This window comes from Dermacentor variabilis, chromosome 4, assembly GCF_050947875.1.
Source record: "Dermacentor variabilis isolate Ectoservices chromosome 4, ASM5094787v1, whole genome shotgun sequence".
In the NCBI taxonomy this organism is placed as follows: Eukaryota; Metazoa; Arthropoda; class Arachnida; order Ixodida; family Ixodidae; genus Dermacentor; species Dermacentor variabilis.
Window position 1 is genome coordinate 18,321,855 of NC_134571.1, and position 24,571 is coordinate 18,346,425.

At 43.3% G+C, this 24,571-nt stretch overlaps 1 protein-coding gene across 3 annotated transcripts; it reads left to right on the plus strand.

Moving 5' to 3' along the window:
- Positions 1-60: 60 nt before the first annotated feature.
- Atg13 (Autophagy-related 13) lies at positions 61-23,606 on the plus strand. Of its 3 annotated transcripts, none has more exons than XM_075688238.1 (6): positions 62-633; positions 6,554-6,892; positions 10,114-10,319; positions 14,194-14,298; positions 19,148-19,421; positions 20,793-23,606. In XM_075688238.1, the coding sequence occupies exons 1-6, from the start codon at positions 478-480 to the stop codon at positions 21,006-21,008; spliced, it is 1,296 nt and encodes a 431-aa protein (XP_075544353.1). In that variant the 5' UTR covers positions 62-477; the 3' UTR covers positions 21,009-23,606. The 3 variants fall into 3 exon arrangements, with proteins under 3 accessions (XP_075544355.1, XP_075544353.1, XP_075544354.1); XM_075688239.1 differs by having other exon boundaries at positions 6,557-6,892; XM_075688240.1 differs by lacking the exon at positions 14,194-14,298 and having other exon boundaries at positions 61-633.
- Positions 23,607-24,571: the final 965 nt, after the last annotated feature.

The window sequence follows — 24,571 nt, forward strand, 5'->3', positions numbered from 1 at the left end:
AATATAATGACCATTTTCTTGCGTTGAATTTTTTTTCTTTTTCGTTATTTTCGAAAAGATGCTGCATGCTGGGATATCTATTAACGATGTCGTGTTGTTACGCTCGGCGCAGTTTGGGCAGTGCAGTGGTATTTAGGATGAATTTATCAATTATGATGTGCCGGGAAAGTGAATATACAATACTGGCGAATGCGCGAATGAAGCGTTCATCCGCACGCATTGTAGGCTGAAGCTCGCGCAGTCGGCGAGTGAGGTTTCCGAATCGTTCGGTACACTCGGAATCCCCGCATATTGGAGATTGTGATTAGAGGTGTCTTCGTCCTTGTTTATGCGTGCTGTCCACTCGGCGCCGTGCTTCGTACTTGGTTATGAGGCCCATGCCCGGGGACGGGCCTTTGCTGCGACGGATGTGGTACCGCGGACTTGCAGCCATCTAGAAATCTCGGCATATAATCGCGCCTTACCGCAGCTGTCAACATGTCGACAGTCATGAAGCTCTCCCCGCACGATAGAAAAGAACTGGACAAGTTCACCCTGTTCTTGGCCTGCAAGTCTGTTCAAGTGATCGTGCAGTCTCGCTTCGGCGTAAAGCAAAAAACGAAATCTAAGCCACACGCCTCGTTGTCGGACTGGGTAAGCGTGCCTTTTCCTACAACGCGACCCTAACGTCACGCGGAAGCGGCGACCTTCGAGGCCGCCTGCAAGCCTGGCATATCGCGATCTTTGTGTCGTGTTTTGCCCACAAGTCAGTACGCAACTATTCTATTGGCGGTGACACTAACGAAGGGCAAGTGACAGCGCTGCTGCGTTTTGTCGACCTTGCGCAAACCGGCAGGCAACTTCGATGCGGCCCACTTTTACGCATCTCGAGACAGTGGTTTGCACCGTGACACGCTTTGAAACGTGAACACGTGTGTTATTATTTCTTGCAGCATGTTTTAATTTGAATCCAAGAAGTTCATATGCACTAAACGTCTTTGTTGGCATTTCTTTCTTTCTTTCTACAAACCAATTTTCAGTCGGGAAGTTTATATGCACTAAGCGTCTTTGTTGGCATTTCTTTCTACAATCCAATTTTCAGCACCGCTGAAGATTGTATTGTAGAAAGAAATGCCAACAAAGACGCTTAGTGTATATGAACTTCCTGGATATAAATTAAAACATACGACAAGAAATAATAACGCACATGTTCACGTAATTCATCCGTTTAACGAGTGCCGAGCAGATGAAAGCATTAAAGAGCGTGGTTTCGTGAAGGCAATTATTTAGCACGCCGTTTGGCAGTGCGCTATCTTCACGCGGTGACCTTTCCAGCTTTTGTGACCTGGCAGTAGACTATTGCTAATGTTTAAGTACTAGAGCCTGCCTTAAAATCGGCACACTCACCCTACAATGCATTAATAAAACATCACAAATTACACCCATTAGTGTTTGGGCATGCGTGTACGTTTGGTATTTATTTCAACTACTGCTGCTTAGTTAACGAGCATGTCAATAAATTGGCAATGTGAAATGCGTGTTCTGTGATGCAGTATGATTTTATATTGCTGTGTGCTACAGCTAGGCCAACTAAATCTAATTGTGGTGATGGTGCAAAAGAACATTTTAATTGGTCTATTGATTAGATTTACACTCTTCAAATAATTTTTGACGCCCTTTTGGCTTTTATCTTGTGCACATTCCCCCTCTCCTGCTGTGCACCTTGTACTTTCCTGTCAGGAACAACATGAACATAGTGGGCATTGAGTGTGCATGATAATAGTTTGACAAAAGAAGCCCTAGAGGATGTGAAGTTTTGTTTAGAGTATAGCTGTTATTGGGTGTAAAATATAATGTGGAAGTTATGATACTCAATCCTTGCTGCTCCAAAATTTAGGCCAGGGCTTTGCATGACAAGATTTGCATATCAGGAGAGTGAAAGGAACAAGCCTGGTACTGTTTAAATTTTTTGTGGTCTCTTCTGAAGCTCCGCTTGAAGATCATGATAATTCACTTGTTTATCTAGATAGTCAGCATTTTTGAAGGTGTATCGTTGAGAGGTGCAAACTGCAGTCACACATTTGGCACCAGTGAGATCATCGGTCTTAAACACATTTTGGAGCAATTTTGCAAACACTGCACTCGATGTAGTCACAATGGGATTTTTCAACTTCAGTCAGTAGTGACAGTATTGGGGAGAGAAGTGATGTCTTGAACAGACCAGTTTCATGATGGGTTTCCTTGAACTTGTAAGCATGATATACCTACATATACCGACCAGCTTGTGTGCAAAATATGACTGGTTTTAGCAGCCAGGGTATAACTAAGCTTAGTTAAATCTGATGGGGCAAGCCTTCTGAGGAGCAGTACACTAGGCTCAGCAAAAGCGCATAATACATTTGTAGCCTAGGCAAGAATTTGGCTGCGAGAGCACTGCACTACACCTGTTTCATGTTTTAGAGGCTTCTAATAAGTTCTGGGGTCTGTTTACTTTATTGGCTCACTGGCATACATAATAGGAAGAGCATAACGCTAGAAGTGCATGTTTGTTTATTGTGCTTTGGCAGCTTAGTGAGTACATATAATTATTCAGTATTCCACTAACAAATGGCTGCATTGAGCACAGATCTCGAAGTAAAAAGCAAGGTGGCCCCTCATGCATTCATTTCCTTGATATGGTAAACAGGAATGCTCCATTTTTTAAATGGAAAATTTTATCTAGCTATTGAAACTTACTGCATAAAACAAATAAGCTCAAAATACCCTAAGGTCTTTCCATTTCACCTAATCTCTGTAGTTAAAAAGTTTACGTCTAATTTTTAATCAATTTTATGAATTTGGGCTTGTTTTATGATTTTACAAATGTTGCATTATGTCTTACAACAAATTCTGTTTGCAAGAATGTTTTAAAGCTCCTGAAAGATTTGCGAGGCATTATTGCAAAAAAAAAAAAAGAATTAAGCGTGCTGAAAAAGAAATTGCGATGGTACATACCTATGCCATCCTGTTGTGGAAGTGCAAGGCACAGTATAAACCAGGGAGTACTTGCTTTTGGTACGTTTATTGCCCATAGCTTCTTAAGAAAGTGAAATAAGCAACCGCAAGGTTGCTGCAAAAATTACTGTAATCTATAAACAGTGTGCTGCTTGTTAGTATCTGGTGTTGCAAGTTTGCTGCATCTAAAGGAAAGTGATTGTTAATAAAGTGTGCATGTGTCAATGCAAAAAGTGTGTGCTGAGGACAAGACATACAAAAGAATGCATGCTATGACTCTCCCCTTGACATGTTCACAGGATTTTTTACTAACTTTAATGTTCACAGGTTGGCAAGTATGAAATTATAAAGCAGCTTGCCACACCATATGATAAAAACTGCAGCATTTAATAGCCCTGTATCATGATAGCTGTGTGTCATAAAGTATTTGTCACAAGATTATTAGGTTTCACAGTAGTCATCAACTTCAGTACCTCCTCTAGATTTAAACCCCACTTTTATCAACCAAGGACGGGTTGAACTTGAAACATGCACTACCACAGTAAATAAGTGCAGGCCTCTGATATGTTGGGCAGTTACTTGGACCAGCAAAGATGCTACAGGAACAATGGGAGGATTTTGTGAAAAGCGGTGCTAATGTGTTATAGATCATTTGGAATAGACGAAACGTATGCAAAATGATACAGCAGGACTGTGCACCTTAAAGGGACCCTGAAACGATTTTGACGATTTTCTACAAGCGTACTGAGTCGTTAGAGTAGGTCCTTCTGATCATTAATTGAAACATCTAAGTGCTCTGCATAAAGCATTTATTTATTATAAGGTTTTTAAAATGCACATTGCTGCTGATCGCAGCACACTGCACGGCGAAATTTTAAGCTGCCCCTACCCATATGACGGAAATCGCCCATATGACGTCAGTGGAGCGAGCTATCCGATTGGCTGACCAGGATGCGTGATCGATAATTAGAGAATGCACAAGAAAAATTTTTCAGTACACTTAAGCACTTCCGGCACACAGCAAGTGTCGTCTGCTTGTGTTACAACGTGTGCCGTCTTTGACGAGAGCACCGCAGACAGTGTCGGTCTGTCTTTTCGCGAGCGCTATGATTGGACTTTGTTGCGTTGTGGACTGCAAACGTAGTGACTGGCAATATGTCAAGCTGCGACATAGTGTCCTTCTGCAAGCCAATAGACGAGCGGACTGGCTGCAGCGCATTGGACAGCGGCTATCCAATGGGCGCTAGGATTTGCGCGATTGTGGCCGTCAGTTTACACCGGTAGATTACTAATGCAATATCGTTTCGCGAGTGCGGTATTAGGGTAAACGCAAGCGCAAGGGGACGGCCCCCTTGCGTGTCGGTTCAGGGGATGAACAGAAGCGCAAATGTAAATGGTCTGCACGGTGCAGCCACCTGGTGGCATAGAGCTCAACCACACACGGTAGCAGTAACAAAATGTATTCTTCTTTGCTGCTGGTGTAAATTTTTCGCAGGAGTGTAATCGTTAACACGTTGTTTTTGTAAATATTTAAAGTGTTTTACACTTGGTTAGAGCAATATTAGCTATTTCTTTGGCTGGTTAAGCTCTGCGCCAACAGGTGGCTGGACCGTGGAGACCGATCAAGCAGCTCACATACGTCTACGCTAAAGTTCCTCCATCAGCTTGAGTTTATGCCTTCACCATTCCATCGAAACGTTCTGATAGTGTGTGATTACCGGAATACCAGACACGTTCAGCGCTACGACAGAATGCTCGCAACTCACGCTGCTTCGATAGTTCCCGCTTGGGATTGACGGCCAGGCCGCTAGCGGAGACGTTTCGCACGGGCGGGGGCGGGCTCCAAAACAACTGGAAGTGGACGATGTGACGTCGCATCGTGACGCAGACCAATGAAGGCGGAGCTTAGCCCTGATCGCTCGGCGAATGAGTTGAGGAGGAAAAGCGTGGCTAGGGAGGAGGGTAACTTGTAATCGCTTGTAGCTCCATTAATACGTAACGCTTCACTTAAATTGTGGTGTGCATGTTCTACTTAAGCTGTACCCTACACGTCTACAAAATTTGTCCGAACCGTTTCAGGGGCCCTTTAATATGACACAGAAATCAGAGAAGGGTGGTGTACTTGAACGCAAGGATGTAGTTGGATGATTCAAGTGGGAAAAAATATGATTCTGATGTAGAAAGAGGACTCATTGAAAGATGGTGATGCACCGCAGATTTTAATAACTTGCATTGCCTAGCAGAAATTTTATTGGAGCCTACAGATAATCACAAGGTATGGGGAGGAGGTATCTTGATGTCATTATGAAAGACACACCCTGCCTTTCCCTCCCACTAACAGCAAGGTCATGCATGGCTACCAAGAAGACAACCCTCCAGAGGCCACATTAGCCCTCCGACAAAGCCTCGCGTTTCTAGCATCACCGCACTGCCTAATGTAGGCAAAGGCAGAGATGCAAGTTTCAAGAAGGAAAATTAAACTCGGGTAATTGGCCGGTGCACGTGTGCAAATTTCCTTTGAGCTGTATTATCTAAACGTAAGTAGACGCTAGCATTATGTTATCAATATACATGGCGACTCTCAATGTTTTTGACAGTTTATTTGTGGTGCTTTACATGCTTTGCAGCTCTAAGTTGGCCCTGGAGTTCATAAAACATTTAGCCTTTGACGGTGCTTTACAGATGTGTATGAGTACACCGTTTTATCTGATTGTTAAATTGTGACTCACATGCAGTGTTTGATGAGTCACCTTCATTGCATACAACATCCCATCACTGCATGTTGTTAGGCTGCATACTTCTGCCACTATTGCACTGGTGGGTCAACCTTCCCCGAGAGCCAGCTCACAGTGAAGCCTCTGTATCACTTTAATGTCAGCTTCCTTTCATGGCAAAAGTTTACTCCTCACAGCGATACTCCCTTTACCCAAAATAAACATTAGGCCTTTTCCAGGCATTTTGCAGTGATAAGAGGTATCTAGTGCCGTGCTAGCATTCTTTATTTTTAGCATGGAAATTCACTGTATGTCAAATGCTTGCATAGGTGGTGAGTTCATATGCATTACACTAGAGAGGGCCTGTGCTCAACCAAATTTTGAACTCTGGGAGATGTTGCACCGACATAATGGAGAACTTTTTGCTGTGCAGAGAACCTTGCCTGGAGTTTTTTACAAATGGTCTACAGCAGGATGTATATGAACTGTGGCCCCGAATAGGCACATTTCTCTGTCGCTGGGTTCTCTTGTGTTCTGCTGCAGGCAGCTTGGACAAGTAGCAGTTTTCTACTGTCATCTTTATGTAGATTACTTTGCCACTGTATTTTGATCCAGACACCATTAATGAACTTAGTCATCAACTCAGGAGCTAGGCTAGTATTTCTTATCAGAGGAAGGAGTGACAGAAAATAGTCAAAAGATAATTAAAATATGCAAAAACTGTGCTAGTTGCGATGCATCAGCAAAGTGGTTCCTTCCTGTGGTCATTTAAATAGGTGTAAGGCCACTCCTGGTCGATGTGTACTGATTGCCCAATTTACTAGCCATGTGCTGAAGTCAAGCGGTGCGTTTTGTTTCTGTGCCAGCAGTTCAACTTGGACATACCAGACCTGCCCGAGATCCAGACACGAGTGAATGAAGCTATGGCCGGCCAGATACCCGAGCCAGGCGGGCCCAGCCTCTGTACGCAGATTTCGCTTCAGACTGTCGACGGTGACACTCTGGTGCTGGAGGTGTGGCACCTGTCTGTGAGCAACGTCTGCGACTCTTCCGTCCGGGCCATCTACACAGTATACAACCGCATGAGTCTCCTACTGAAATCACTCATCACCATCACGCGTGTGACGCCAGCATACAGGCTTTCACATAACCAAAGTCGTGACTCCTACATCATCTGCTTCAATGTCTACATGGGGGAGCCCCAGGTGCGTTCTAGAAGTTTTTCTGCTTTGATTCTGAGCCTCACAAGGATATTTCCACCAATGCCACACACACCGTTCAGTTGACCGAACAACAGATATGCTGTTGACAATGTGGTTAAGAGTGACTATGGGTGAAAGTGATGCATTTGATATTTTGCTATATGTGGGCTTTCATTTACGACTGTGTTGAACAAAACAAGAAAGTGTCTATACTTTCATCTTGGATCATATTTTACTTGGTTTATGGTAATCTAAGCCTGTGATTACCTGAGCAAAAAGTCTTGTCACTTGGAGTACAACTCAACAAATGCAAGCTGAAAAGATGCAAACGGAAGCTATTGGACCACTGAGAAAGAGAACAATAAGGGAACCAAATTCTCATCCTGCTTGGGCGCTCAGCTTTTGTTTGCAAGGCTGACTTTGTTGTCCGAACATCTGTCAGACTGCACCTCATGGTGCCTGGCAAGACACTTAGGCTACAAAGGAATTAAGCATTTTCGTAGTTTGCCTCATGAAAATTTAAGTGCATGCAAGCACATGTATACACATGCAGGTATGGAATGTCTTGCTAATGTATAACCCTGTCATATCAAATAACTTTTAACCAAGCTAGAAATTTATTGAATCAGAATCGTTATCACAAGGAGATCTGTTTTAAAAAAAAATTAAGGCCAATCCAATGAACATTATTAAAATCTGCATACAGCGAAGCTTTGTTTAAATGCATAAAGAGGGCTGAAACTTGTGTTAGTTTCTCTGTTATTGTAATGTCAGTGCAAGGTCATACCGAAGGCCTTCTCCCAAACCACATATCCACTTTACAAGCTGTCCAAAACAAAGCCCCTTCGCATCTGGTCAGGTGCGCGTGCATGTACTGTGCAATGCGACACATGCGGCGATAATCTCGAAAGAGCTAGTTGGCATTAGCACGATAGAAGTATATGTGTAATTGTGGCCTAATGGTTAGAGCAGGAAGCTGCTATGTTGGGGAACCAAGGTTCGATCCGACCATGGGGCACATAGTTTTTTTTTTTTCACTCTTTCGTTACTGCTAGAAACGCGCTTATTTTCGGTGATATTATGTTTTAAAATGTTATTTCTAGACGTAGTAGTCGTATGCTGTGATGCATAACATTTTAGCCTGACCATGGGGCTTCGAATGAATGTATAGCGTTAATAATTGCTCCGATAATTTTTTAGAATTCTTATGTGTAACTTCAAACAGGCACTCAAGGAACATGAATAAAAGTAAGAATTTGATATTTTTAGTGTATATACTGAGACCAAAAAAAATATCCGAAGCATACAAAATATGCACCGCATTCCGACCTTTGTAAGTCAGATCATGCAAGAAAATTATTATGAGGATTTGTTGGCATCAGTACTAGCCATAGCGATGCGCATGCTATACGGGAAAGCAATAGCTCCATAAATGTGACAATGTGTAAGTTCCTATTGTACAGGGAGTATTTGTTTTTACTCATTGCAGCAGGCTTGTTTTTTACTGCATTCTTTAGGTTCGCGAAGCAATGGTGGTCAGGTCAGTGAGCATACGGAGGCTTCCGCATACTTGATTATTGCATTCGATTAGCTTTTCTGTGCAAACAAGCTGGTCTAGTGCGCTTTCTGCTGGTGCTGGAGCCTCCACATGTTTTGTTCAGTCCCTGTTGAGTGCTGTACAACAGTGAGGAGTTTTACACAATATTGTACAGTAATGAATAAGGACTGTGGGGTTCAAAATGTCACGCTTATGTTGAAGGTCGGTCTGAAGTTGACTACATACTCTTGAGTGAAAATTTCACACGAAGGGAAGGATTGCTCGTAATAATTTCTACATGTGCTGTCAAAGTGCTGATGGATAACAGCAACCCACAGAAAAAAAATAAAGTTGCAATGATATCATCGAACGCAATTATCAGAATAACACGCACTCACGAGCATCTACTGTTGTTTGAGACACCGACAAAGCATTCTACGCTGGACTGCAAAATTGACAACTCGAAAGAAGCTTCTTTGTTTTCGCTGCTGCTGTCATTTAAAAATTTCGTTGCTGGGTGGGCCAAACCACAAAGTTTGCTTCTTTTTATTGGAGGAGAGCTGGAAGCATTGGTGGCTAGTTGTGGCAATGTTTCCCGTAGAAGATTTCTTTTTACTGACTTCCCATTCTGCCAAAAATTGTCAAGTCTGACAAATAGTTAATGTTGAGCCATTATTTCAGTTCTTATACGATGTTGCTAGTAGAGGAATCCCAATGTAAATGTTTACCAACTCACAGAAACACTATCACTCGAATTAATTGATTTCTATAGTTGTGGTAGCGAAAGAGTTAAGTGCAAGCTATTTGACAACACTGCAGCGGCACCCAGCAGTCACAGTCTGCAAAGTGCGGGAGGGTTAGCAAAGAAAGCTTCGCTGTAAAACCGCTGTGGTGGTGTAGTGGCTATGGTGTTGCGCTGCTAAGCTTGAGGTTGTGGCATTCCGGCTGCAGTGGCCATGTTCTTGTGGGGGTGGGAATGAAAAAATGCTTGTGTGCCATGCATTGAATGCACGTTAAAAAACCCCATGTAGTGAAAATTAATCCACAGCCCCCCACTGCCACGAGCCTCTAAATGTTTTTGTTACAAGAACCATACCATAGCTAACAAGGTTGCTTCCATAATGAAATGAAAGTTTGTTTAATGTAGCTGTTGATAAAAAGCATGAATGTCTGATCATCAATGGATGATAATGTCAGCAGGCCTAGTTGATTTTTTCTTTTATCTGTCAGTTTTTTTCAACATCATAGATAAACCTAACTGATGTGGTTTGACTTTGTTAATTTGTTCTGGCACATTTTCAGTGGCATGAACATCTTGTAAATTGAAAAGCTTTGCTGTTGGTGACAACTGAAGGGAGGATGTACCATAAAGACGCTGAGTGCATGTTTGCACCTGGCACAGAGAGCTTTCATGTCACATCTTCAGCTGCTCCAGGATTGTTTGTTTCTGATGCATAATGACATTGCCTTGTTTATAAGTTTATTCTGTTGACATTGTTATGCTTTACTTATCATTACTTCCTGCTACAGAAAACAGCAATTCAGTAGCAACCATTGGCTTTTCTCTACGTGAGTGTGCTTTTGCAGCATAAAAAGTTATGAAAGCAGGTTCTGCTGTGTTGTGTTAAAGTGCTGGCCCTCATGTCTTCTCCTCATGTCTTCTCCCTGCCTGGCTGCAATAATGCAGCTAGATATGTTGGGTGAGGACTACAAGCGAGTGCAGGTGGGCCAAGTGGGAACACCCACAGGCACCCTGACCCTGGGAGTGGTCTACCGCACCAAGATGACCATCTCCCCTCAACAGGCTGTTAACCAGACCCACCCTGCCATGATGCTTAAAAGCGACTACTTCAAGCCAGACCTCAGTCCTCGAGGAATGCGGATGCGACCCAGGTATGCGTGACCGTGGCACAGGCGTTTCGTACTTATCTTTTAACCAATAACACACTGCGGTCAAACTGATTTATAGTGAGCTGCAGGTCATGTGAAAATTTGCTTTAATTCCAGTAGTTGTGGTAGTAATTGTACATCTTATTCAGTCAATCCGTACTAGTAACCAGTCCATTGGGTACCTCACATAGGTGAATCTGTACATTGTGTTTTTTTTTTTTTTTAGTTTGTTTGCTGCCGTATTTACTCTCATGATGCTCACAATTTTTTCGTGATAAATTAGTGCAAAGTTGGGAAGCGTGATAACTACGTGGAAAAAATTTTCCGGTAGAACATTCTAGGTGCTAAATGTAAAAACGAAAAATGAAGTGGTTGTAAAGTGGGGGTTCTTAAGCCAGCTACAGTAAAAAAAAAAAAAAAATCTGAACAACTTTTGTGATAGGAGAATAGGTTCTACTCAAGCAGGAACGGAAAAGGCCTTTTCTTGTTTTTTTAGACACTTGTACCTTGAGTCACAATATGAATAAATAAAGTGGCTCTGGCCTTAGCTATTCCGAGTCTGTGTCAGCACTGATGGAACAAGTAGGCAACTGTCTTTGCAGCAATTTTAGAGAGTGCGGCTTGTGGAAAACATTTTCATTTTGGTTGCCAACTTGGGGCTGCATTATGTCAGTAAATACAGTATGCTTTGGTCATATTAAAGAGACCCTGAACCACCCCTTGGGCTTGGTGAAACAGTCCGCGGGTAGCATATGCTGCTGTGAACATTTCAGCCTAGTTTTGCTCTTGTATGCGATGCGTGAAGCTCGCAAGCGGATCGCAAAGTCACCTTTGTCTCAAATGCTTTCTTTTAAACAGAAGGCCCTGTCCTCACTCTTTTCTAGACCCACTATTTTATCATCGGACGCACTATTTCGTCATTCCCTTAGGCGGCTGCTATTGGCCGATAGCTGACATGAAGCTGCGCTCAGCTACATGGTGTAGATACCGCAGTCGCCGTGGACAGAGCTTCAGTTGGAGTTATGTGTTTAGTAAATCTAGAAGGACATTTCCACAACTCCTGCGTTAACAAAATCTTGATTAAAGGAAGTGTGCTATTTAAGTGGCAAGAAAAAGCACTCACTCCATTTTATGCAGAATCATTAATTGCTGGTTTTACTTATCTGGTTTGTTGCCTCTACTCTTGGAAGGGACATCAAAAAGAAACATTGAGTTTAAGCGGGTAGACAGGTAGAGTATGTTCCAAATATCTTTACTTCCTTCATGCAAGAAGGTTGATTATTAGTGGAAAAGATGAATTTCAAAACTTACATTTAAAAAAAGAAATGAGACCCAACCAGCATGTCCATGACAGCAACGTGACAATACAAATGTTGTGGTGCCTGTATTGTGTGGGGAAGCTTTCCAGAAGTTGCCACGCTGGGTTTTTCCTTACTTTAGAATTCAGTGTTATCTTAGTAACTTTTTCGTGCCGATAATTAATCAGTCCCAAGCAGATACTGCCAAAACCCATGACTCCATGGGGAGCTGGCGTGGGAGGAACAAGGTAGCATTGCCACCCATTTGCATCTTCGCATTCTTTCTGACTTGCCTAGGTAATAGTAACCTGTATGGTACCTCAGAATTGTTATGTACCAGTCTAGCTTAGCTACTTAGCTATTTAGTCGACTGATAAAGTATCCTTTCAAGAGAGTTTTCTTAATTTGTGATAATATGTTGATTATTAAAAGAGAAACTGAAGGTCAGTCTCATTTTTGAAATTTTGCTCTGAAGCCTGGGCATCAGTACGTCTGTGTGATGTCACGAATTTCAAATATTTCAGCTGTTTCGGGCTGACTAAAATTTCTTGAAGCTTGCCAAGTTCAGTCTTTGGCTCTTTTAGAATACAATGGGGTCTATCTTTACCAATAAAAAATTAACTTGGCCCAAGCAAATGTCATCAAAATTTATGAGTTCCTGGCAAGTTGGTGCGGGAATTTCAAGGTGGCAGCGACAACTGTGTTTTGTCTTTTAAATTTTTTGGCTTACCAAGCCTCTTCTCATGGTAAAGGTGCCCTTAATGGTATTTTACAAGTGTAGTGTACTAATATGGCTAAGCTTATTTTTATTTTTAGTGTCCCTTTAAGCATAATTTCTTTCGCGATATCAGTGGTCCCCGCCAGTGAATAGTGCAGGAGGTTCTAGTTCGTGATTGGAAAAATTATTGTCGGGCACGCTGCATTTTCTGTATTACCACTATTTGTGCCATATTAATTTTTGGTATAACAACTTACCGAATTTACTCGGGTAAGTCCTACACTCTTCACTCCCCACCCCATATTCTTGCAGGGTGCAGGCCTTGCACAAAACAGGCTTATGGTTACACAAGGCTTGCGGGCATAAACTCCGATATTGCAACAGTACTCCAGTACGACCTCGGAAGCCGCAAATGCAGGTGTGCATGTGACGCTTAGGGAAACATTTTTGTCAAAATATTCGCTCTCCAATGTGGAGGTTTCGGTCTTGTACAGCAGTGGGACTTAAACGAGTAAATACGGTAGACACCTGATCATTACTTTAGCTCATGAGACTTCGCTACCATTCTATCATTGGTATCAACCATCACATCTGCCAACGTTACCTAAGGTAGGGCCAGCGGTCATTGGAAGCAGTTTTGTCTTTAAGTGAAATGAAAGTATTAGTTTTATGTTTCCTTTAGATTATATATAAAAGAAATGAAGCAGAAAAAGTGTCTGCTGGCCACTTTTGTCTTTCAGTGACTGCTGGCTCTTTGGTATTTGTGCGTGAAGGGGCTCTACAACCTCTCTTGTCAACGTAGCTGTCTCTTAGCAATCCTTTCTGCTGTCTGTATCCTCTTGTTGTATAAACACACTCATTCAGGACCACTGCACCACATATATAACAGTGATGTGCAGCCATTTGTAAGCATGTTTTTCTAAATTTTTTTTTATTTTGTGCCTATCCGTCAGTGACATGCACTGCCAAACTTATAGGGTTTGCAAAAAGAAATGGAACCACTATGTGCATGGCTGTATCTGGTCCTGTGATATCTTGAAGTCCTCCTGGTGCATCTGCTCTGCTTGAAACCACTCTGGAGAGAGGGCTCAAACTCGTGTCCTCACCCTTCAGAGCTTTTGAGTGCCAGGAGTTTTGCAAATGTGATGTGACACAGTGAGGACTTGGTGGCATTCAGGCTTCTGATAGCTACATTTCTTTTGATGAAAACCTGTGCGAGTACCACCACTTGTGGGGTGCTCGTACAAGTGCTCTATATTCAGTGACAGGATGATGTGAATCTTGGTGCCATAGGTGGGAGGACAGGGAAATGTGTAAGCATGAGCTGTAGTCAGCTAAGCACTGTAGACCCCTACCTGCTGGTAGACCAGTGGCTATGGAATTGTACTGTTGAGCTGTAAGTCGCAGGTTTGATCCTGGCCACATGGCCACATTTTAATAGGGGTGAAATGCAAGAATGTTTGTGTACTGAGGTTTAAATGCATTTTAAATAATCCAAGGTAGTCATAATTAATCTGGAGGCCCCACTATAGCGTGCCTCATAATCAGATTGTGGTTTTGGCAGGTAAAACTCCAGAATTTAATTAAATTTGTTTTAGTAGAGCCCCTTCATCAAGTCCCCTCCTTTCCCATCCTGAACCAGTCTCCTGATGTCCTTTTTTTGAGGCTTTTTCAAAACTTGCCTTTGTTTGCCCCCCAGTGTTCACATTGACTGCACCGGATTGAGCATGAGAGGAGGTGTCTGTTCATTACGTGTGCCCCACCATACTCTTGCCAGTCCTGTTTGATTTGCCTGACCGCCTCTCTGCCCCATGTCTTTCTCTCTCTTCTTCTTCTTCTCATCCTTCCACATGCGTTGTAGCACGGACGTAGCAACTGATGCCGTAAAGCGAAGCGACAAAGACTTGCCTCCAGAAGGGATCAGGAGGCAAAGCAGCGTTGCAGGTCACAACGGATGTGCTAATGGGTTTGTGCTTGTTTGTTGTCTATGCTGCTAATTAGATGTTCGTTATGCCCTTCACTTTTGTTTGGGCTTGCACTGATGGAAATAACTTGCCTACATCACTTTGTTTTGCTCGTTTCATACATACATACATACATACATACATACATACATACATACATACATACATACATGTGTGTGTGTTCATCTATATACACACACACACACACACACACACACACACAGTGGAACCCCAGTTATACGTCGCCCGGTTTTGCAACAACCCAGGTTTTACGACGGATTAGCGCAGTCCCAACGAAGTCCCCATAGAAGCAGTGCATTAAAAACCCCGGTTATCCGACGCACTTTTATGCCTGACCCACGTTGTATGACGACCCTTGCGAAGCGTGGAACGGAACGGCGGACAAAAGTGCCGCGGGTCTCTTTCCTCGCTCCGTCTCTCTGCATGCGGAGTGCTTGACACCGCTCTACCAGTTCGCTCCGGCGCAGCTTTCTTCCCTGCCTCATCTCATCGTTCGTTTCTCTCTCTCCCACCAGCAGCCGCTCGCTGTACTGAAATAGCGCCTTTTCTTCTCCACAATAACTTTCTCCCTCTCTTCTCGGCGGCGTCGCCTCTCGTCGCGTTGGGGAAGCATTTCTCTCCTTCCAGTTTCCCAGCAGCAGATCCCCGACAAGGTAGCGCGGAGATGCGTAGGATTATCGCACGTGTTTTTCATCTTAATCCTAGCGACCAGCGTTCAGGGGAGGTATTGAGTTGTGTGGAGCAACGCGACGCACGATTTTCCTGAAAGCAGACAGTTCTGTTGCTTGGCGATAAACTGTATATTATCGAGGAAGTGGAAAAGTGGCATGAAGCCACAAAAGCCAGCATTGCCCTGGACCTTGAGATACCCGAATCTTCAGCATCATTAAGTGCGTCAAACAAGGGTACCGGAAGCGGTTAGTGCAGCATCGGCTGGCGGCTATGGAGCGCAGCGAGTCGGGAAAAAAAGATCACCGTGCTCGACACCATGCATCTTATTGCTAGTTCGTGGAACTCAGTGTCGTGAAGCACAATTGCTAACTCGTTCAAACACTGTGGCTTTAAGCAAGACTGCCTCCCCTGCTGGGGACGCAACAACCTCGATGCCGCTCGAGGTCGGTGCAGGCTTCGCCAATGACGATTTTGAGGGTTTAAACCTTACCACGACCTTTGCCGAGTACGTGGAGGCCAACGACAATGTTGCGATCTGCGGTGAGGTGTCGCTGGATGATGCCATCGAGCAGGCTTGGCCTAGTGCCGACACCGCTGCAACATTGAACAAGGACAACAACAATGTCACAGATGCCGTGCCTGTGCCTACCACATTCGCTGAGGTGCTACGGCACATAGACGGCATCCAGAACTTCATCTGTTCACGCGATGCCGCAGAGGACCTCCTTTTGGACGTTGCTCAACTCGAGCGAAAGCTCTTTGTTCACAGATCAGACATGGTCCAAAAGAAACTTACTTTTTTAAAATTTCACACTGGCTGGCGGGAATCACAGCAGTGGGCAGTGGAGTGCTGTAAAGGTTCGTTTGAATAAAGCATCATTGGTACCTGTACTGCAGCATTAATTCTTATCGCATTTCCTTTTTGGTAATTTGGGTTTCCAAGCCCTGCAGAGTATGTTAGTAGTTTACATTGAAGTTTCTCGTAAATCCGTCACGCGAAATAAGTAGTATTTTTATAGGCATAATTTATGTTAGGATTTTACAATGCTTTTTCGCGATCCCGAGAAAGTCGTATGATCGGGGTTCCACTGCATATATATAAGCCTGAATCTTAAACTGGTCAGCCTTGCAAATGTAGTGTCACTTTGAGCAAACCCGCCATGTTTGCTTAGTGGCTATGGTGCTGGGCTGCTAAGCATGAGATCATGGGATCAAATCTCGGCCACGGCGGCCGCATATCATTATCATCATCATCATCATTATCAGCCTGGTTACGCCCACTGCAGGGCAAAGGCCTCTCCCATACTTCTCCAACTACCCCGGTCATGTGCTAATTGTGGCCATGTTGTCCCTGCAAACTTCTTAATCTCATCCGCCCACCTAACTTTCTGCCGCCCCCTGCTACGCTTCCCTTCCCTCGGAATCCAGTCCGTAACCCGCATATCAATGAGGGCAAAATGGGAAAACACCTATGTACTTAGATTTAGGTGCACGTTAAAAAACCCCGGGTAGTCCAGATTTCTTGAGTCCCCCACTACAGCGTGTGTTATAATGAGATCATGGTTTTGGAACCTAAAGCCCCATAATTAAAATTCTTTTTTTTTTTAGCTTCACCTTATTGAATGCCATTTTGGTCGCTCACTGCTACATGACAAAACAATGTCATTTGAAATCAGTGTTTGGCTACAAGAAGCTACAAAAGCATTTGAGATGATGATTGGACAGCAGAACTGTTGCTTATCTGGCCAATTTTCTCATTCACTGTAACAGGTATGTGCACAGCAATAATGCAGTAGTGATGGCCGCTGAAATTGAGCATTGGAAGGTCAATATGGTTTGTTTTGTTTATCAAAACAGATGAAGCTGGAATAATACTTGTAGAAGAAACGACAAAACCTTATTTTTTCACTGTAGTATTTGTTTACTCGAGACTGAGAAAGTTGGGTGTTGGGAAGGCTGGATGTTACAGTGTCCACCTTTGAAAAGTAGTGCCACTTAAGGTGGTGGTGCTTAAGTAAAGTAAACTCTGAGGACCCTTAGCTGTAAATGTCACTATATCATCTCACATGACAGCCTCTGATGACACCCATGTAAGTTATGCTTGCTCAAAGTGACACTGCATTTGCCTGCTTAACACGGGCACCATTACATTATTTTAACAATTACTTTCTTGAGGTTGTGTGCCCGCATTGTTGCATGTTCTTGCTGGAATGCTTTTGTTCTATTTTTTTAAGGCACCACATTTTCAGAAAATTCTTGGTGCACCATAAACTTGGGCTCTCATTCTTACCGCAAACACTGCTCGTTTTATTTTTCTTTCTGCGTGTAATGACACTGGAAAGCTTACAACATTGGACCGCTGCATGAGCAGCTTGAACCATCGTCATGTTCTTTGCTAATAATGGCTTCGTCTTGACATGAAAAAAATAACCATGTCACACGGGAAGATTTGTCATTTGTTTTGGATAACATTGATGTTTAATGACATCCATTCCTACATGGTGATGCTACATTTTGTTAGACTAGAAGTTATTCTTAGTCGTAACTTGTTTGAATGTGTTTCAGAACCTAATTCACATGATCTGCTAAGAATAGCAATAAATAGGACAGCATTGTAGTTTAATTTTTGATTGGTCATTTACACATTTTGCCTGGTCAGTGATAGACATAGTCTTCACATTATTTTATTGTGTTCCACCATGTCGCCCATTTTGTCTCTTGAGAACCAGCAGAGTTCTTGCCTGGCTTAAGTCTTGTCTTGAATTGGCATGCCTAAGTGCCGTCTGGTTAGTTGTATGAATTTGATTCTATATTTTCAATCAGTGCAAAGTTTCGAAATTAAATTTAATGACAGTGCATGTACTTAAGAACATTTTGCACATTCACTATGACCCTATCTGTGTCTTTTGCATTTTCAAATTGTAATTTCTATGTTCAGAAAGGCATTATTTTTGCATCTAGTACCGCGCGGAATATATGTGATTGTATTTATCGAATGTCATTTGCTGCATATTAAGATTGAATTTTCCCGTGTGAAAAGCGTTAAGCTCTCTGTCTTTTGTTTTTTTACTATTCTTTTCTTCTTGGCCCTGTTGTGCGTGTCACTAAATCCACTATTGATTCCTGGGCATAACATTATGTTTGGGCTACCAGACTCTAGACAGATTCATTGCATGCTTTTTGGCCATCACTTCCTTTTCCAAACTCTGCTGGAAAGACGAGTGAAATTTGTTGACTTTGCAGAAGCATTCGTAGCTGCATTGTAGTCATTGCATATTTTAATTATCTTCATCAGCCAGCTAATATAGTATGTAAGTTTAGAAATTATTGGACCAGAGTGCATGAGCCTTCTTTCCAGCAATTATGTATGTATATAACTGATATCTTTCTTTTGCTCCGTATCACAATAGCATAATGGAATAAATGTATCATGCCTCCTTGCATTCTTTAACCTTTTGTTGCAGCATTTAAAAATGGTTTATTCTTATAAAGAGGGCCACAGCAGCAAAGAAAGGCCACTGCTAACCTGTTCTCGGTGATTGGTGGCAAGTTTCCTGTTGCCTGTACTTGTTCACAAGTGTGTCTGTGGTCTTCTAGTCTTTCATTTTGCTATTTTGAGGCATCCTTGGGCTGTCTTACGAGTAAGGCAGCGCCATTCTGCACTAGTTAATGTGCGTAGTGATGTGCACATGTTTCACTAACTGCACTTTCTAGCTCTACATTCCCAGCTCCACACTAACACATCCTTACATCACTCTGAACTCTTAAAAATGTGGCCTTCCATAGCCAGGAATCAAATCTTCAGTGCAGCCAGGCTGCTTTAGCATTTAAAACACACAATAGGGTCATTGCATATTTTTGTGATTGTTTTTGCCCGATTCTGTTCAATTCTTATTACTCATCTTTCCATGCTGGCCAACCCTGGTCATACCTTATGTGGAAGCTGCTCAAGCAAGTGACTAGCAGGAATACTATAGAAATGGAATTATCACATTATTACAGCCTTGTCCTCTGATGAAGCGCTTCACTGTAATAGTTTGTAGGGAAAACAGTCTGTATCACGTTGGGAGAGCCTGTTTAAGGCTTGCAATTAATGAGCAGTTCTAATCTGCAATTGCATGCCTCACAACACGTGCTTGGTGTGTGGGTCAACTGCAGGCGCAAAGACGGGGGTGACAGTCTTGGCGAGATGCAACAGGGTGCCTTTGCCCCTCCTTGTCCGCGAGATCTCAAGGAGATTGCGGCCAGGGAGGACGAGAGCCCCTGGCCTTTGCCAAAGCCTGCCTTCTCTTCACTCCTCTCCATGCCTGCCAAGTCAACCACGAGTAACAACTCGCGATCAGAAGAGGACAATGACTCTGACGTCAATGAGCCCTTTGTTGAGCCCCGGGAGGTGCTGCTTCCAGCCGAGGACTTTGTGCTGGTTGAATTGGTACGTGTGAATGTGATCACCTTTCTGCCTCTAGAGGTGGTGTTAGTGAAGCAGTCCCTGTGAATGAAATGATGCCACTTCCCAGACCTCTTGTTTCCCTATGCATAATGTAGTACATGCTTCTGTGTCTTAAGGCAGATTTCAAAGAGAGTGCACCTTTCTTCTGGAACTTCCTTCAGTGATCTTAGCACTCACTTAGCTCACAGCATGCAGGTGACTACTGCAAAAGCACTATAGGACTACCTTGTGTTGTTCATTCTAGTGGCCGCTTTTCATAATGCTCATCCTTGTCACGAAGGGAAACGGGCCAGTTGATAAGGTTAAAGTGCACTTTGAACCCATGGCCTGCTGAAACAGTAAAAAATTATGCTCCCCTTGCACGAGCGTGAAAGTATTCCTTGGTGTATGTTTTAATATCAGCTAAGATGTGACGGAAGCCTGCTAGAGTGATCATATCTTCAGGTATTGTCAATGATATTAGGCATATTGATTCAACCCTCACTTCATGAATCTAGTTCCGAGTGCCAGAATGAGCCTGCCTACTTTTGCATGAGTCCTGCATAGCCTCTCTCGCAATTGCAGAGAAAACTTGTCAACTCTACCAGCATGAAGCCTACATTCTGTACAACAAATGGCAACGCTTAGATGCTGCTGTTTTGAGCTCGCAAAATGAAGAACAATGCAAATGTAGTTGAGAAAGTGCAGGCAAATCAAATGCCATTTGTATAAGTAGATTGCAATGTACTATACTCAGTGTCGTAATTTGCAAGCAATGCTGCCGAAAGCTATGCAAGCCATGCGGTCATAGAAGTCTCTCTCTACAAATTTCACAGTGCATTTGTCTTTGATCTGCAATTCCTTTGATGAAATAACCACTTTATGTATTGCAACTAAACCTTATACTCGTACGGTCACACCAAGTCATGTATTATTTATGCACCTTTGTGGCAACGCATATACTCTGTTGGTCTCGAGTGCTAGCAGTATGCTGTGGCCACTGTGTGCCGCTCTGCTTGTTCAATGTTTAATAGATTCAGAGTTTCAATGCTTCTCATGTTTTAATTATATCATGTATTGCTGACAAAAAAATTTGGGAACCTAAGGTCACACTGAATTACTCAATCCATACCCGTATCTTTCTTTCATATGTGACCCACTAAATTTTTACCATGAATGTGACTAGTGTGAGTAATCTCACTAGCCTTCATAGCATTGCCTGCTATGTTTGAAATGTAATATACCCTCTATCTACTGATGCTATAATCATATGCTATATTATTTCACATGTAAATACTTCATGAAAACTTTTCTGAGCCTTGCAGGTCATGCATGCAACTCACACACCTGTGTCACACTTTTTCATTCCCACAGAAACCTCCATTTGCTGATGGCGAGGAAGGTGGCACTGATTTGGGCACATTCTTCCAGGAGTGTCAGAGTGCACCGATGCTGTCTTCATTTTCCTGCCAGCCAACGCTAGAGCAGCAAGTGTCCGAAATTAGTGCACATCTGGCCGCGCTGGAGTCCAGTCTGCCTGACCTGGATCAGTTCGTCGAGTCTGTTTGCCAAAGTGATTCTCTGAAGTGAAGATTTGTGTCAAATGTGGAATGTGATTAAGGGACAGTCTCGGGCCAGTGGCGAGTCAACAGGACTGTGCAGGGAGGATTTCCACGCCTCGATGCAGTGGTTGATGGATTGTTACGAGTGTCATTATCATGAGAACGTTGACATCATGGTGTGCTCAGTCATGGACAAGGACTCAAGTACAAAGTGCATGTTAAGAATAAAAAAAGGAAGAGAGAGACCCCATGTAAGCAGAAAAAAAAGCATTGTGACTAGGCAAAACAAATGGGGTTTGCTGTGGCACCCATCTGTTGCCTGTCAGTGAGACCGGTGAAACACCACACAGGTGGCTACTGCACATGAGAAAACCAAGGATTGGCACAATACACCCAATGTTGCTATGCTGTGTTTTGGTGCTTCTGATTAGTTAATACCTGTGTTAATGGGGAGCTTGAAATTGCCCTCTCAACCTGCTCATGAATGAATTAGCTACTGCCATGCCCATTGCACCATGACCGCTTTTGCACTCAACATTCAAGCTTAGTAATTTAAGGGTGTGGGGTGGGGGGATATTGAGTAATTGTACCTCACAGACAACATATCCCTGCCCAGGTTTTTGTTGGGATGCTTTAGCTTTCAGTGCTATATTGGTACCGTGCATACAGCAGTGCAGAGCTGCAGTGGTATGAGCCAAGTATGAACATACCAAGCACATTGAGCTATGCTCACTAAGCTGGCTTGCCTGACAGGTGCTTTACGTGCTTCACTAGATTGTAGAGAGGAACCATAAAAAATGCAAAGCGCATCCAATGGATATCTTAAGGGGCCTTGCAATACCTTTTATGAAAAGAGTGGTATGCGGAGTCTCCTCACAAAAATATTTTCCAATGCAAAGTTTTTGAATGCCCCTTGTATGAAAAGAATTAGCAATGAAATGGTGCCACATTTTCACAGCCGGCTGCTTTTTAAGCTGCACTTGAAAGGTGTGCTGCTGTGCCCGCTTGATAAAAGTGCCCATTATCGCATTGAGCTTTTATATTGGCATGAGCTCGAGGCCAGTTGGTGCAACCCACAGTTACATCCCCCCTGACCTCTGAGGCCAGTAGTATCAGTGCAGTAGTATCAATATCTATCACCAGGTGGCCCCATCATCATATTGGGGATTAGACTGCTCTGCTTTTGTTTCTGCTAGAAGTGCTGCTTATTCGTGGCTTCTAGAGATAAGCCAATGGCCACCAAGTTTCTAAGTATGTGAATTTGCAAGAATATTGGTGAAGATTTCGTAATGTTGAAAAGCAGACAACGTACAAAACTATAGGCTCCCTAATGCAAGCACAGGAATGATATTGAGCTCAGATGTCCATGATGACATTGCCACATGGTGTGGTAGACCAGTGACTGGAGAAGATTATTAAGGGCCATGCATCAATGCGTACGCTGTGTATAGTGTTCATGTCTGAGGACTAAACATCTACTTCTATTGAGTACGCAACAATTGCGGTGGAGGTGCAGGGTAAGCTCGACTTGTGCACCAGACCCCTCCCAGTAGCAGGAATGTCGACCTATGCTGGCGATTACACCAATAAACAGTGCCAGCTGGAAAATTCAGGGACTTGCCTCAGAATTTGGACTCCTGCCTGACAATTATGACCACAACGGAAGATATTGTTGTGTACTCGGTTGAAGTAGATTTTGAGTCCCGAGGTGTGAGCCCTTTACACAGTGTATGTGTTGATACCAGTCCTACGCATCTGTCTTCTTTAGTCACTGGTCTGCTACACCATGTGGAACTATTGTCTACCATTTAAGCAACTTCATATACCACATTCAAACGTACCACATTTAAAAAGTTGCCAGATTGACTAGGTCCTTGGTACAGTGAACAGTATTTACTCTTTCTAAAGTGAATGACAAGGCATGTGGTAGTCGCCAATAGGGTCTTACGACAGCCCAACTCAGCTGTCACTGTTAGTTGAGTCCGTTGTGCACTAAATTGCTTACATGGGGTGCAAAGGGAATGTTTTTGAAGTCTGACAGAAGGGTGTATTATAAATTGTTGCTGAAGTGTTCGGTCTGCGCAAATGATGCCAAGTCTTCTCGCAGCTGTTGCATTTTGGCGTTTGATCAATGCAAAGGAGCCACTCCTCCACTTCCTATCACTCTTTCCTGTAGTTTGCAAGATGGTGAAAATTCATTGTCCTTTGTGATAGCTGTGTATGTTGCCCGTATAGTTGAACAAATAGCATGAAGCAACGTTCCAAGAAGAATGGCTCCAAGTTGTCTACTTCAAGCAACTGAACCAGGTGGCACTTGGCAGTGTTTGTTCTAGAAATGATGGGGAGTTGTGTTGAAATTTAGATGTCAGGAATATATATGGTCAGATACGCTTGCATCACTGTTCTCGAACCAGGTTAAAATTCAGTTATTGTTTCCTGTTGATGGCAATTCATGTGCGATTATTAATACTACTATTCAATGCATATCCTGCAATGATCACTGAAATGCACATGGTGCTGCCAAGTGAAGTTTGACATGTTGATGATGACCATGTTTCTTTGCAGTGTGACTTGCCTTGTTCCATGTTTCTGTCTGCTTCTGTCAATAAATGTGGCCAAAACAATTCCTCTGTGTGCTCGTGATGCATATTGTGTGATTAAAACAATATATTGCACAGTATTTCGCTTATTTCTGCACAACTTGTGCTCACCTCTAAAGAAATTTTATGGTTAATAACAACCGTTAATAACAAGTTAATAACAATAATGGTTAATAACAAGTTTTTGCCACACCACAATTGAGGCGCGGACAATGACTATAGTATCTGAGTGCATAGGCGGAAAGTTTTCATTTCTCCATTGGGGGGGGCACGGAGTAAGACATTTAGGAGGTGAAACTCCGGTCAGCGCAAGCGAGTGCGGGCGACCAGATAAGGTCACAATTGTTGTATGCGCCGACGGGGCTGTATACAGTGGCGGTGCCATGCAGCGCGTCGTAGAAGCCGCAGCGAAAAAAAAAGAAATGCAGTGCCCGGGCAGGCGGCTCCGGCGTGCTCTCAACGGCGGTAATTTCTTTCCTGGCTGCCAGGTGCCGCCAGCATGATAACGGCTCCGCAGGCTTGTGACCTTTTCTGGTCGCTGCAAGCAGTGGAGTTTCCACTCCTAAATGTTTCTTGCTCCGTGGGCGGGGGGGGGGGGGCACTCAGCCTGCCGAACCCCAACCATATATATATATATATATAACCTTCAATACCGGTTGCAGTTGATACTTTGTGTGACCTGGAATAATTGTTCACTGCCTTGTACGAGTATTTACAAGACGTCATAGTAGGAGAAAGTTCAATTTTACAGCCAGAGTCCCCGCGCACCACCAAGAGACTGGCGCCTCTCAGTGGTGTAATCTTCCTTTGTGTAATTGTCTTTACTTTGCTATCACTAATGCAGCTTCGCCTTTCCAACAAAACTGCAGTCTCTTGTGGGGTCAAGTATAAGCACTGCTGCGCATCGCTGCTATTCATTCTGATTTCGAGTGAGTCCGACTTGGCCTCATTTCACTTATCGAGTGAACTAAACATATTTATGACCTCTGCA